Source organism: Lingula anatina, chromosome 6, assembly GCF_051362555.1.
Source record: "Lingula anatina isolate TDL-2025a chromosome 6, LinAna3.0, whole genome shotgun sequence".
Taxonomy (NCBI): domain Eukaryota; kingdom Metazoa; phylum Brachiopoda; class Lingulata; order Lingulida; family Lingulidae; genus Lingula; species Lingula anatina.
Window position 1 is genome coordinate 8,052,222 of NC_141772.1, and position 14,317 is coordinate 8,066,538.

Sequence of the window (14,317 nt, forward strand, 5' to 3'; positions counted from 1 at the left end):
AGAATGAAATTGGAAGGAACCATTTACTTGTGTTGTAGTCACTTTTTACTCCACAATAAAACAGTGTAAATGTTATCTAGTTAGGATGAACAAGGAGCACTACGAATTAAAACCTTGAACAAGCCTTCTGGTGTACTCTTTATCAGTGAAACATGTTGTTTATTTCTTTTGCAAATTGTTGGGTACAACACTTTGTTTGAATCACATATTAGATTGTTCTTGTATTTCTAAAACCGTTCTTTGCCATTTCGTAAAAGGTCACTTTATAGAAGAAGTCAGGTCTAGCAATTGGTTTTATAAACTATTGCAGTGATGATTATTAGCCTTTTAGTTTTTGAAGCGAGAAGAATTGGGAGTATTTACTGGCTCTAACTGAGCCATTAAGCCCTTATGACTCTCTAAATTTAAAATATCACTTTTGATTGCATGATTCATTGATTTTTACTGCTTTGTTGATGTTTGGGATATGTTCATGGATGAAAGAAAATATAAATTAGCACACCATTTGTGACTATGTATCACGTAAAAACCACCTTGCAGATAATAGACTATAATAATGGCAGTCCAAAAAAAGAAGAATACAAGACGTTAGCATAGTGTGCCATGCAGCTCATATTAACATTTCACCACAAACCATATTGCATCATCAGCTCAAGATTTGACTTCTGCGTTACAAATTAAATAAACCTTTGTGCCAAGTGCCCCAGTCTCGAAATGAAAACATTTGCAGACCCCCTCTTAAAATTCATCTGATTCAATTGAATATGACAACACTTTCAAAGAAATGACATTTAATATTTTTAATTGTTGATGGCTTTGGTAGAATTTGTCAAAGAAATATGTTTCAATGGATAGATTTGAAAATACTGTTTTTTTTTTTATTCTATTTTATTTTATTTTATTTCATTCATTTATTTATTTAGTTAGTTAGTTAGTTATTTTTGTAGGTTTTTGTTCGCAGGCAAACAGGCAGTAAATATAAGTTATTGGGGAGATTCCCCTTAGCACATCCTTTTCCTGTGTGTTTTTGTGTGATGTGGAAGGAAGAAGTAGGAGAGCTGAACCCCACCCTAACCCTACTCCAACATTTATTCTTTGGGCAAAGATATAAAATCATTTGAGTCTTCTTTTTCCTGTCCATTGTTATGAAGTTGAGAAAAAAGATGATGAAAAGAACCATCTAGGTTTCCACAATTATGTCCTCTTTAATGCTATTGACATGGGCTGACCCTGTGTTACATTGTAGAATCATTAAACCCTGTTGCTTTCGCTAAGACCATTAGGTGTGCCACAATGGCAGGTGATTCAATTACGATGTGACAGTTAGCTGAAATGTCTTCGGTCATGACCCCATGGCGTTTTGGATAGGCCCAGTTTAGGGTTCCTCACCAGGGAATCGATGTCTGCTCAAGGGCGTGGTCAATATGGAAAAGTGCGTACAGTGTCCTTTTGGCATTTAAAGATTGCCACAAATGTGGATATTCATAAAGGATGACTTAATATGCAAGGGTTTGTACTCAGCATTGGTGTTATACCTTTTAGGGCAATGTGAATGTTGAGGTTGCCCCTAACATGGATATTGAAGAAGATCTGATTGATTTTCTGATGATACAAGGGGTCGTGCCCGTGTCAATCCCATTTTGCCAATTGGGATTTTTCTATCGCATGCAGGGTTGTTAATACCAGCATGCACCTACATGCACGAAATCCTTGTGTATGACCACTTTGTTGGTTCCTTCATTAAGTTAGCTTGGAAAAAAAGTATTCTTTGATGTAGACTATCACAGGGCATTTTTTTTCTCTGAGGAAAGGTATGGTTAAATGCATGGAAAATAATAGTGTTTTTTCCACAAAAAAATATTTTCTTTCATTTTTACTTTCTTGTTATGTTTTAAGTTTTGAGTATATGATACATAGTATATCATTATATGATTTCGTATTTTTGTCCTTGATGTGATAGTAAAAGTAAATAGTCTTCTTTTTATGTGTATCTAAAAACATGAAGTTCATGTTGTTGTTGAGATTACACAGTAGGATCAGATTGTGAAGCTGCAGCTTTGTTAGGGTAAGTTCAGAAGGACTCTGATATTATCTTACTTTGGTCCATTATTGATTATATATTATGTGCTCTTGTTAGAGAGATCAGGTGAAACATTCACAAAGTTCACCACCTGAGCTCAATGTAGTCTTTGAAAAAAAAATCGGGTGAATTATTTGTTGAGTTTAGTTCATTTACATAGGAAAAATTAAATATATGTGAACATTCTGTGAGTGGTATTCACATGGGCAAGTGTACACACAAAAAGGCAGATCAAATAATACATAAATAAGTATGAGAAAAGATACAAAAGTGTGAGAATTTCTCTTGCTGTTAATGGTTTTACCTGACTGAATATACCTTGTTCAAATGGCCTAACCTTTACATATTGTTACTAAATTGGCTAAGGCCATTGTCACCACTCATTAGTGATTGGATTGGGGGAGGAAATTATAACTGCCCTGTCCTTTACATTTACCTTCATCATCAGTGGAGAAAGAGGGAGCAACAGGGACAGGGTTCAGATCTTTTTATGGTTCATTATTTAAAATCCATATTAAGCCTTTTTTTTTTTTGTCCTGATATTTATATTCTTTTCATAAGCTTTCTTATTTAGGAAAGTCATTTCATTTAGAAAATCATGTAGGAATTTCAGAGTCAAAATTTAAGGTTATATTTTTAGAAATTAGTTTTTTCTGTTATTACAAGTAAATAAAAACTGGTGATTCTGGCTATCATTGGTAGTAAAATTGTACACAGACAAGACTATTTTAGTAGACACCCTCTCTCTCTCTCTCTCTCTCTCTCTCTCTCTCTCTCAAGACCTTTCCTTTAACTTCCTCTCTACAGTGCGGAATGGCAGGCTGGCAAAATATCAAAAAGCAACAAGTTCAATTGTTTGTAGCACAGGAAGGCCTCGTCTGCTGAAAGTTAGGCAACATCTGTGATGAAGCAATAGTGCCAATGCATAATACATGGCTGTCCGTATTGTGTGGAATGGCAGACCTAAATTTAGGTCTTGCCCTTTTGCCCTGATTGTATTGTTTTACCTCTGCTCAACCCATCCTCTCTGATGAACCAAATGATTGTTCTGGTATTACTGAGAGAACGGTGTTCCAAGATTGTTGTAGGAGTTCTGGTGACTTTTCATGAGTTTTCTGATTTTGTTTGGTGAAAGTGAAGCTGTTGTAAGTTGATTTTTTTGTTCTCTTGGTTCTGTACTCTTTCTGTGATATTTAAGGCTTATTTTTTTTTTTTTTGAAGAACGTGATGTTGTGTTTTAATTTTCCAGAACTGTTTATGTTCTTGTTTTTTAATTCTTTTTGCATGCTCCTTATTTTAAATGACTTGAGGAATTACATTTAAAGACATCAGTGATTTGTTGTTACTTCTGATAACCTTTGTTACCCCATTAATCCAGTTAGGCCGTTTTCTCTGTCCTTATTAAAATTCATCATATATATATATATATGTGTGTATATGCTGTTACTTAATAGTTTACACTTCATATTCTCCTGTCATGTAATGGCAAAGTTGATTTTTTTTTCTTTTTGTATTGCATTTGCATTAATGATAGTAAGGATAAAAAGTATGCCTGACCATCTGCCTATGGGCACATTTATATCCCAAGGTTTGGAGAACAGGCACTCTGAAATGTTCTGGAATTTGGTCACCCATTTTCACCCAACTATAAAATAATATAACATCATCCCCTTAAAATTTCATAAGCTGTTCAGCCATCTTTGAAATTGTACGCAGTCTTTTGAGGCCAGAGGACATCCATATGACGACTGGACAGCTCTCTGGAAAAAGTTTTGGTCACCCGATAAAATTCTTCGGAACCCAGTTATTGACAATGAGCTGTACCATGCCCCCCCCCTCTCTCTTTCTCTCTCTCTCTCTCTCTCTCTCTCTCTCTCTCTCTTAAAGCTCATCCTACTTCAGCATTTTCAACACAGTGCACCCATCATACTTTTTAGAAACGCTCGCTCTGAGATTTAACATTACGTTGACCAATTTCAGACCTCGGCTGTCGCTACCACAAATGCCACTGGTCCCATCGCAGTCACTATGTTGACTCCTCAAGATCTAGCAACACGAATAAAGGATGTGGGGCAATTGGGGCAGATACCAATCACTTCTTTAAACAGCCTGGATCTGGCCAGTCGGTTAAAGGTAGGCGTTAACTGCACTGGACATAGGGGTGAAAGTTTGTGTGACCTGTGACCTATTATTTAAAAGTACATGTTACCTATTTTTCTAATTGTCTGAGAATTCAGTAATGAATTAAGAAAAATTCAGAAAAATGTTTATGCTATTGTCACATTGGGCTGAAATTTACATCTTGCCCTGCTTCCAATCCAAAAAAAGTGATGTGCTTACTGAGAAAATGTTCTAGAAATTAAAGACAAGAAAAGGTTAAAAGGTAAATAACTTTTCAAGGACCCCAAGGGTTTCGCTGATCCTCTCTAACTTCTGTTTCACTTGAGCACCTGGAAAGTGTGTGTCATTGGTTCTGATTACTCGAGCAGTTTTCATTACTTAGCAAGCGTTGTCATTCTACATATCGGATCATTTAAGCACTTAGTGTTGGGAGAGGGTACTGCCCGTAGCAGACAGTTGAAAAGTTCACGAGTTAAGTGAACTGCAATCAGCAAAAATGAAAGGTTCTTATTCATCAGTTGTGCCAAGTATTGAATAAGAGTCTTGCTGTTTTATCTGGCTGTTAGGCTTTCTGATTCACCAGGGATGTCCACATAATATTACTCAAATCACAGAAATCTGTTGTTTAAAGGGATAATAACTCTTTGTGTGAGATCTATATTTCACAATAAAAACCTTGTGAATAACTCATAGAAATATAATATATTCTGTTTTACCACAAAAACAGCAGTTATAGCTTTTATTCTGATATCTGAACTTATCTTTAGACCACGTGACCTCCATTGATGTCTATACTCTGTTAAAATCTCTTAAGAGATTTTAACAAAAAAACAAACTTTTTAGAAAAAAACCAGGCACTAACTTTGAATGTAAAAATGGATTCATTAACCATTGGTAAGTATGGGAAAATTGTTGTTTACTCCAGGAAAATTCATTTTTTGGCCGAAACGAAGAGTTATTATTGCTTTAAATGTAAGTTATAAACTGTAAAAGATAGAAAACATGCACGCAAGCATGTACACACATACCCACAGGCACACAGAGAGAGAGAGAGAGAGAGAGAGAGTAAAAAATTATAATAAATTTAAATATTTAAGACGGTTCAATAGAAATTTGTAGAATATGAACTCGTAAATGTATGGGGTACTTAAGGGGTCCTGGATTTGTAGTTCTGCCGTACATGAACCGATTGTTCTGATAGTGGTTTTGACTGTAAATATAAACCTAAAACTGTAGGGTTAGAAATAGTTTACAAATGTATAGTAGACATGTCTGCGTGCTGGGAGTTGAAGGAAACCCTGCTCTTTTTCTTTGAAAAAAAAACTGTTGTAAGGATTAGAGTCATGAAATTGTATGTGAAGCACAGACAGAGTGCTTTGAATGAGTGGATTTGCCATTCAACTTAGTAACGAGTTCTGAACCTGACTTCTGCCATGGATAAGACAGAGGGTATGGTAATTACTCAGTTTTTTCAATTGGCAAAAATTATGATACTTTCAGATACATAATTCTATTATCAAAAAAAAATTCTCTATAGTATTGGTAGTGATTTTTATTCACAGAATGAAATCATAGAGTAGCCTTCTTTTAAATTTCGTTGCTACCATTCAGTTTGAATGTTCTAATTTAAAGAAATCTTTAAAATACAGTATCTGTAAAATTCACAATTTTCCCACTTTTCAAAAGATAGAGTAATTACCATATGAGGTGAGAGGATATGAGCAGAGGTAGAAGGCGAACTTGAACTTCCTGTATGCAAACTGTTGCAATCTGGGCCTTTCAGTCAAAGGAATCCTCTACTGAGAGATTCAGGAGGGCCACAGTGAATGGAACTTGCCCCTGATAGTCCACTGCAGTTGATCATACAATCAAGTGAGATATTGCTGGATTAAGAAAAGAGTTGGGGTCAGTGACACATTAGTGAGTGTGGTGCAGCAGTGAATAAGAATTAATATGACTTATGCTTGCATTACTTTTTAAGAAGCCATTCCCAGCGCTTTGAGTTTCACCATTGTTGCAACTTGCTAAAACATTAGCCCCACCTCCTGTGGATTCTTGCATGTTTCCTGTTGTCATATACTAGTAATATCATGCAGTCCCTACAGCCTTGTTTAGGGGCGCATTCCCATAGATTTTAGATCGATCTATCCCTGTGGAGAGTCTCTCTAGATTACTGTCAGATAATCCGGCTTAAATGTCTATCCCACCTACTACAAGCTGTAAGGGGGTAATTAACTTTCATGCCTGCTGGGCTGATAGCTATTTAGTGTGAACCCCCAGGGAGTTAGGTCGATCTAGTTGAATCGATCTATCTCTGGGAATTGGGTCTAAGACTATCTCAGAGGATTTTCATTGTAACTGGTGGCAGACTGCATCGGAGACTCCTTTTCCTCAATGAAGGACCCTCTAAGGGTGCATTCAGATTCACACATCATACTAGCTGGGTCTGTCCAACTCTTTGGGGGGGTTATTTCTAAAGTGCAATCAGTGGAATCGGCTTAATCAGGATATAATCAGCACAGTAGTGAATTACTCCCTAGCTGCACAAGGAGGTGTGTCAGACAATTTAAGCTGATTCCACTGATTGCACTTCAGCGAGGATCCCCGGCAGAGTTGGACTGACCCAGTTTGTACAATGTGTGGATCTGAATGCGATCTCAGAGAGCCACAGCATGTTCTCAAGGATCAAGGGCAGACTGAGATGACCTTTAACTGACTGAGTTGGCTGCCTATTAACAATAGGTTAAAATCCATTAAGTTGAAATTATTGCAAAAGGAAATGGCCAGCAGTTGTTAATATAATTAGATTGGCATTATGTTCACAAGGTTTAATGAGTTGCTCATCTAATAGTAATCATATTGATGTGAAGGGTGATTACAAATTGTTCTGTACTTTGGATAGGAGTGGTTTGTAACCAGTAGGGAATTTTTGGAGAAAAAGTAAATTATTTGCTACTAGGCTGATGCTCCTAAAAAATTAATGAATAGGTAAATGAATAAAATAAATGGCTGAATCAATAAATACATAAATAGATAAATGGATGTATGGATTGATAAATGGATGGCTGGATAAATAAATAATGAATCATGATAATTGGATGAGACTTGTAAAAATTACTAACAAAAGTTCCTCTCCACTGAATGCTTATCTTTAGTGTACATAGTATCAAGGCATCATTTCAATGAAAATAACAATATATATAAATTGCATCTATATATTTTCCCACAATGAGCAAAAAGGAAGAAGGAAAAATACATACAAACTAACCTTACTAGTATCTATAAAGAAATATTATTTATCCTCATTCCAGGACCTGACTCCGCAGGCTCTGCAGCTGACCACGCCCGGCCTCCCCTCTCCCCAGCAGATGGAGGCCGGGTCCCCTGGGTCCACCCCCATCACCCCCATGACACCCCAGACACAGAAGATGTACTTTGAACAAAGATATGAGCCTTGCCTTGTGTGTGGAGATAAAGCTTCAGGTAAGGTGCTTGCATGAACTTGCTCGCACGCTTACACGTGTACAAACACACAAAATACCGACACACACACACAGAGAGAGAGACAGAGAGAGAGAGAGAGAGAGAGACCTGCATACATATGCAGACAGTCTGTTGCTTTGTGGATAAAAAAAAAATTAATAACTATGAGTTATTACTGTAATTTGATGAATGATTTGTTAGAATGTATTGTTTTCTTTTCCAAGAAGAACAAAATAGAAGTAACAAAAATAGAACAATGAAGAAATATTTGATACCCGATGAACCATGTACCTCCTTTTAATTTGATCAGTTGATCACGCTTCTTACTCATTCAGCTCCAACTTGAATAGCATCCTGATCTGTTTTCACATTCTGACAAGAATATAGTTGTGAATCATTGCTTTTGTAATTGTACTAGTAGTTTCTTCATAGCAGAATGTCTACCTGAAGATGCTGTTTGAAAATTAAACATTTTTTTCTTTTCTGTGAAAAAAGTTTTTAAAGAAAATTCATGAACTGTCAAAATTGCTGGATAGCTGATATCCTGAAATTGATCTTAACCCTCCCCCCCCCCCCCCCCCCCCACACACACACACACACACACACTCACATACAACAGCCACCTCAATACATAATACTGTACACTTGATTTGGAGCACCATTAAATTGTTTAGATATTCTATAAAAAAAATAGCAAAGTTAACATGTTTTGAATATTTCCACAGGTTATCTAAGGTTTCTATTTGAAATGCATGCAAAAATTCTATTAGTTGAATATTATATTCACATTCCAGGTCGCCATTATGGCGTAATAAGCTGTGAAGGCTGCAAAGGTTTCTTCAAGCGCAGTATACGGAAACAGCTGGGCTATGCATGTCGAGGAAGTCGAGATTGTCCAATCACAAAACACCATAGAAATCGGTGCCAGTACTGCCGCCTACAGAAGTGTCTTAGAGTTGGAATGCGATCAGAATGTAAGCTGGCACTGATATATTTTTTATTATTATTATTTTATTTATTTAATTTTTTTCCCCCAATTTGCAGCAGGTCAATCTTGGGCTCTTACTGGCATCTATAAGTTTCATCAAGTATTGAAAAAATTCACTTTGGCCAAAGGAGATGAGATCTTTCTAGACAGTTTTGTTACTTTATCATTCTTTGTTCAAATTTTTGATACTTCTAAAAATTTTCAGCTTTGTGGCTAAAAAATACATTATGCCAGAATGAGCCTATCGTTACCAAAAAATTGACCTAAATGCAGTAAAGGCATCATCTTACGTGTTTTGATTTATTGCGCATCAAGATATTATCACTGTATGACATCTATTCCTTACACCTCTGCCTGCTGGGTTCTACTCTGGTGCTTCTCCACATTAAAGATCTATACATGTAACATTCTAAGTATGTAACATCCAGAGAGACAACATGATGGCAATCACTATGAAGCAAGTTCAGTTGAAGCATATCTGTGATAATCTGTATATGGAAAGGGGTAGACTTTATTAAGAATTCGGTAAAATTAGTAATAATTATTTTACTTTCTAGGATCATAATAATAATAGTAATAATAATAATAAAAATAATAATAATAAATTAAAATCGAGCAGTTTTGGATGTTTTATGGAGAATTTTTGAGTTTATAATTGTTGCCCCAGCCCAATGATCATGAATTTGTAGACTGATTTTTTTTATGCAAGAAGTCATTTTTGTCAAAATTAACCGTTCAATACCTTATTATATCTTAAGTCAGGCAATTATCAAAGAACGTAATAAGATGTTATGCTGCTCTCTCATCCCTCTGAATGTCTTTCCTCTTCCTCCCTCTTGTCCCCATCCTCCCCCTAAGTCCCCCTATGGTTTGGATGGATCTTCATTCCTCCCATATAGCAACCATTACCTAGAAATTAAAATGAGTTGCTGTTTTTGATATAAAACCCCTACCTTTTTATTTATTAATTTATTAATTTATTTATTTATTTATTTATTTTTTGTTAAACAGACATTCTGAATAGAAAATATATGCAGCCTAGTGACAGATTCCATAGCCCAACTTAATCTGTGTTAACTTCATATAATATTTATATATAGTTAGTAATAAAGCATAGATAGGGACCGGTGGTGTGTGAGATGAGATTCTCCCTGGATCAGTTTGCAAAACTTGGAATAAGTATTACAATGCAGTTCTTAGTAAAAGCTACACAATGAGCAGCAAAAGCTCAATTTTCTTGGAAATTTCAACATGTTCCTGTAATCACCCAAGGTATTACTATATCATATCCGAACCTGTTGAGATAATTATCATCAATAGATGGCACTGTTGTCAATGTAAGTGTTAGAACAAGGTGGTTATTCAGGGGGAAAGTGTTAAAACTTTTAGGAAAATGAATCTTTGCTGTATAAAGGTTAAATGTTCATTTAATGCCTTAAAATGATAAGAGCAGACTCTCAACTGTTGTCTTGTCACTACCATGGTAATTCTGCTTGGCATCAGTAAATTTGTAGCTGTGAGGAAAACAGCTTTATTTTCTGGAAACTGACAGATTGTAACTTACCAGTCTTAGCCACTTCTTTCATACCGAACCTAGATGTTTTATACATACGTATGCCACTCACTGCCGATTAATTTTGCTATCAATGAAATGAGTATAGTATAGTGCTACAATAGATTAATTTAGTTATTAGCCTGCTCTTGTTCTAAAAAGATTATAGCAATAGCAAACCTGAAGTTTTCCATTTTAGAAATTATAGTTGTATTAGTAGACAGCAATGTGGTTTTTATTCAACTTGGGAGAGATGGGACACTGTTTTGAGATTCATTTTAGTCGTTTGAGTGAGTGAGCGTAGTTATAACTTGCTTCTCTAGTGAACCAATGTCTCTCGCCAGCTGTTCAGCAAGAGAGAAAGCCGCCAGAGACGAGGGAAAAATCGCCTGGAAACATTGCCACGTCCACGCAGAAGATCTACATCAGGAAGGACTTTGGCAGCCCATCTGCAGCAGTTCCTACTTTTGTTACCACACCCAAGGTATTTAATTAATTAATCATATAATGTATTTATTTATTTTTTTATATACAAACAACACAGAACAAAGCAGTCTTCTACAAAACTCCCTCAATGTTAAAGGGATAATAACTCTTCGTTTCGGCCAAAAAATGAATTTTCCTGGAGTAAACAACAATTTTCCCATACTTACTAATGGTTAATGAATCCATTTTTACATTCAAAGTTAGTCCCTGGTTTTTTTCTAAAAAGTTTGGTTTTTTGTAAAAATCTCTTAAGAGATTATAACAGAGTATAGCCTTCAATGGAGGTCACGTGGTCTAAAGACAAGCTCGGATATCCGAATAAGAGCTATAACTGCCGTTTTTGTGGTAAAAAAGAATGTATTATATTTCTGTGAGTTCTTCACAATGTTTTTATTGTGAAATATAGATCTCATATGAAGAGTTATTATCCCTTTAAGGATATTTAACTGTGCACTAATTAGTGAAGATTTATAAACACTGCTGACTCGATGTAATATTAAGACTCACCTATTTTGGGCACTTACAAAGTCTAAGAATGTGGCTTTCCAAGCAGAGATTCCCTGTCATCAACTCGTTAGCAAGTGCTTAATCTGTATAGTGAATAGAATAGAAGTTGCTCCAAATAGTAGTCATAGATGCACAGATAAATAGACAAACTAACACCAGTCTCTTCTGTCATTTTGTAATAAGCTGGTCTTTTCACTGTTGCATTGTAGGGTAAAGTTGGGGAGAACTTACTTGCCAACATGCAGGAGCGGTTGGTTCAGACTGACCAAGGAGTGGCAGTGATCAGCCCGCAGGTGCTTGGGGTGTCCGCATCAAATGCAGGTAATACTGATTGGGTTGGAGTGACCTATAGATCGATTGTGTCAGAGTGACCGCTGGCCTGAATGGGTCAGAGTGACCGCTGGCCTCATTAGGTCAGAATGACTGCGAGACTGATTGTGTCAGAGTGACCACTGGTCTGATTGGGTCAGGGTGACCTTCAGACTGATTGTGTAAGAGTGACTGCAAGCCTGAATGGGTCAAAGCGACCTTCAGACTGATTGTCAGAGTGACTGCCAGCTTGATGGGTTCAAGAGTTAACTGATTTGTTAATTTATCATTTCCTGCTTAAATTCCAATTCAGGAGCAAAGCTCTGGCATATATTACTTATGACTTTGTAACTTATATATATGGCACTTAATTTTAATATTCAACCTAATACAATCAATTGTATGCATCATGCCATGTTTTGTCTTTAATTATTAAATTGAAACTTCACATATACCATATTTCCAGACCTCAGCACACTGGCTAGTGTGGTCACCACCTTGGCGACCATGGGCAAGGAGAAGGAAGACGAGAACAACTCGGAACTCAATGTTCCCATGGCAACACCAAATGGTGACACCGGTGATGGGAATGACTCTGTAGCCAAGGCGTTTGACACCCTGGCCAAGGCCATCCAGCAGGCCCCCATGGTGAACTCTACAGATAATTTGGTAGGTAATAGGTTGGCCATAAATGAAGTGTATGTGATGTAGGAGCACAAGTGGATGTTATGTATGTTTTTTAAGCAAGTGGTGTATCTCATTTATAACATGGTGAATATGAAGAACAAGACACAGTTGTGGTGTAGCTGGCATTCATTTGTGCCATTTATCCCTTCATGGGAACACATTCTTAGGTAAATCTATTTCAAAGATTTCAAATAATCTCTATGCTTTAACTAAAAAAAATTAGCTTTAACTAAAAAAGCTTTAATTTGGTATTAACAGCTTATAGACCAGTAGCTGGGTGACTCGAGTGTAGCTCAGGGGTTTTCTTTTGATTCAAGTTTGGGCAACTATTACTGTAACAATACAAAACCAATGCATGATAATTCAATTTTTTAATAAAAACAACAATGATTGTTAAACTGAAGAAATACTATTGTGCAAAAAAAAAAAAATTAATTACTCTACCCAGTTTTAATTGTTTTTTCACAGGTTGGTAGCAGTGAGCATAGTAATAATGACAGCTTAGAAGGTAAGTTAAATGACGATTAAATAACGTTATGCAAAAATATCAGTTTTTATTATGATACTTTGCCTGCAAATAATGATTGTGGCAAGATATAAAAAAGTTAAATTAAGCTCACAGGTTAGATACAACTCAGAAAGATCTGTTAAACAGTAATACAACAGTGAACATCATGTCTCAGAATGGTGAAAATTTAAATAAATAAAATTAAATTTTGATATTAAATATCAAGTTATAAATTATTTATTTGTTTGTTTGTTCGCCTTCCTGCCTGTCTGTCTAATCTGTTTGAGAATATATTTATTGTAGGACCTATTTTGATGGATAACAACTTCCAGTTCAACCTTACGACTCCGTCCCCCATGCCCACCTATCTGAATGTGCACTACATCTGCGAGAGCGCATCACGTTTGCTCTTCTTGTCCATGCATTGGGCAAAGGCTGTGCCCGCATTTGCAGCTTTAAGGTAAGTACCATGTCATTTAGAGGATTTATAATATATACACTTTGTTTCAGAGCTAAAGCCTATATTTCAGGTGCAGTTTACAGTATATATACTCTTTTGAATGTGCTCAAAATCTGCTTATTATTAAGAACCCTATGTTTTATGTCTTTGTCCTTCATTGGGAGAATGTTGTGGCAGCTTTTACAGCATTATGGGAAGTGATATGTTTTAGTAAGGGATTCAGATGTGCTTCAAGGCTGTGAAGGGATTTTGATCTTGTCCAGCAGTGGGCAAAACTTGTGTCAGCTTTTGCAGCATTATATTTGAATCTGAATTCCACTTACTAGGCTGTGAGTGTGCATTATGTTTATTGTCATGGAACAGCAGAAGGAAATTTTTAATGCATTATGATTTGGTATAATTAAAAAGTGATGATACTGAAAAAATATATTTTAAATACAAGTGCTTGATGGTGAGATTTAATACTGAGAATTCTAATAAAAAAAAGCAGTAAAAGAGTCAATTCGGCTCAAATTTCTAAAAAATAAAAACTTGTTTTCTGAAGTTTATATATTTTCTGCTTGAGCCCAGGCGGGCAAAATATTAATCTCTTCTTTTTGATGTTGGGGATCAAGGTAGTTTGCCTTAGAAAATGTGCAGAAATTCACTTTCACAGTTTCTCTTTATGAAGCCATTTTTGATAATTTAGTAATTACGCACAATTTCTTTTCCAGCCCAGACATTCAGAATGTCATTGTGCGTTCGTGCTGGAGTGAGTTGTTTACACTTGGCCTGGCGCAGTGTGCCCACGTGATGGCCCTATCCACCATACTGACGGCCATAGTTAGTCACTTACAGACCAGAGTACAGCAAGGTATAGTTTATATTGTATAGCTACTATATTGACTGCCAATATTTTTTTCCAGTATTTTATGGTGAGGGTCTGTACTCTTGGATATAGGGATAAAGGAATGTGAATAACTCTTAGTTTATCTCCTGTAGTGTGAGTTTATCACTGATGCATTTCTATATACACACACTGGACCATACAGTAGTGCAGAGGACAACATAAAAGCAGAGTCAGACACAAGCACACTCACACGTGTGCTCACACATGTGCCCATACACACACATACATTATTGTCACGAAAAAAAAA

General features: G+C 36.1%; 1 protein-coding gene across 3 annotated transcripts in view; it reads left to right on the plus strand.

Moving 5' to 3' along the window:
- Window positions 1-14,317, plus strand: part of LOC106151647 (orphan steroid hormone receptor 2) — a 33,000-nt gene that overhangs the window by 12,443 nt on the left and 6,240 nt on the right. The window contains exons 3-11 of one of the 3 annotated variants that reach the window (XM_013525008.2): window positions 4,061-4,213; window positions 7,513-7,684; window positions 8,479-8,658; window positions 10,548-10,708; window positions 11,427-11,538; window positions 11,993-12,195; window positions 12,682-12,721; window positions 13,025-13,181; window positions 13,895-14,034. In XM_013525008.2, coding sequence (XP_013380462.1) covers window positions 4,061-4,213; window positions 7,513-7,684; window positions 8,479-8,658; window positions 10,548-10,708; window positions 11,427-11,538; window positions 11,993-12,195; window positions 12,682-12,721; window positions 13,025-13,181; window positions 13,895-14,034 — 1,318 coding nt within the window. The remainder of the gene's footprint in view (window positions 1-4,060; window positions 4,214-7,512; window positions 7,685-8,478; window positions 8,659-10,547; window positions 10,709-11,426; window positions 11,539-11,992; window positions 12,196-12,681; window positions 12,722-13,024; window positions 13,182-13,894; window positions 14,035-14,317) is intronic. The other 2 variants (XM_013525009.2, XM_087015028.1) reach the window with 2 other exon arrangements.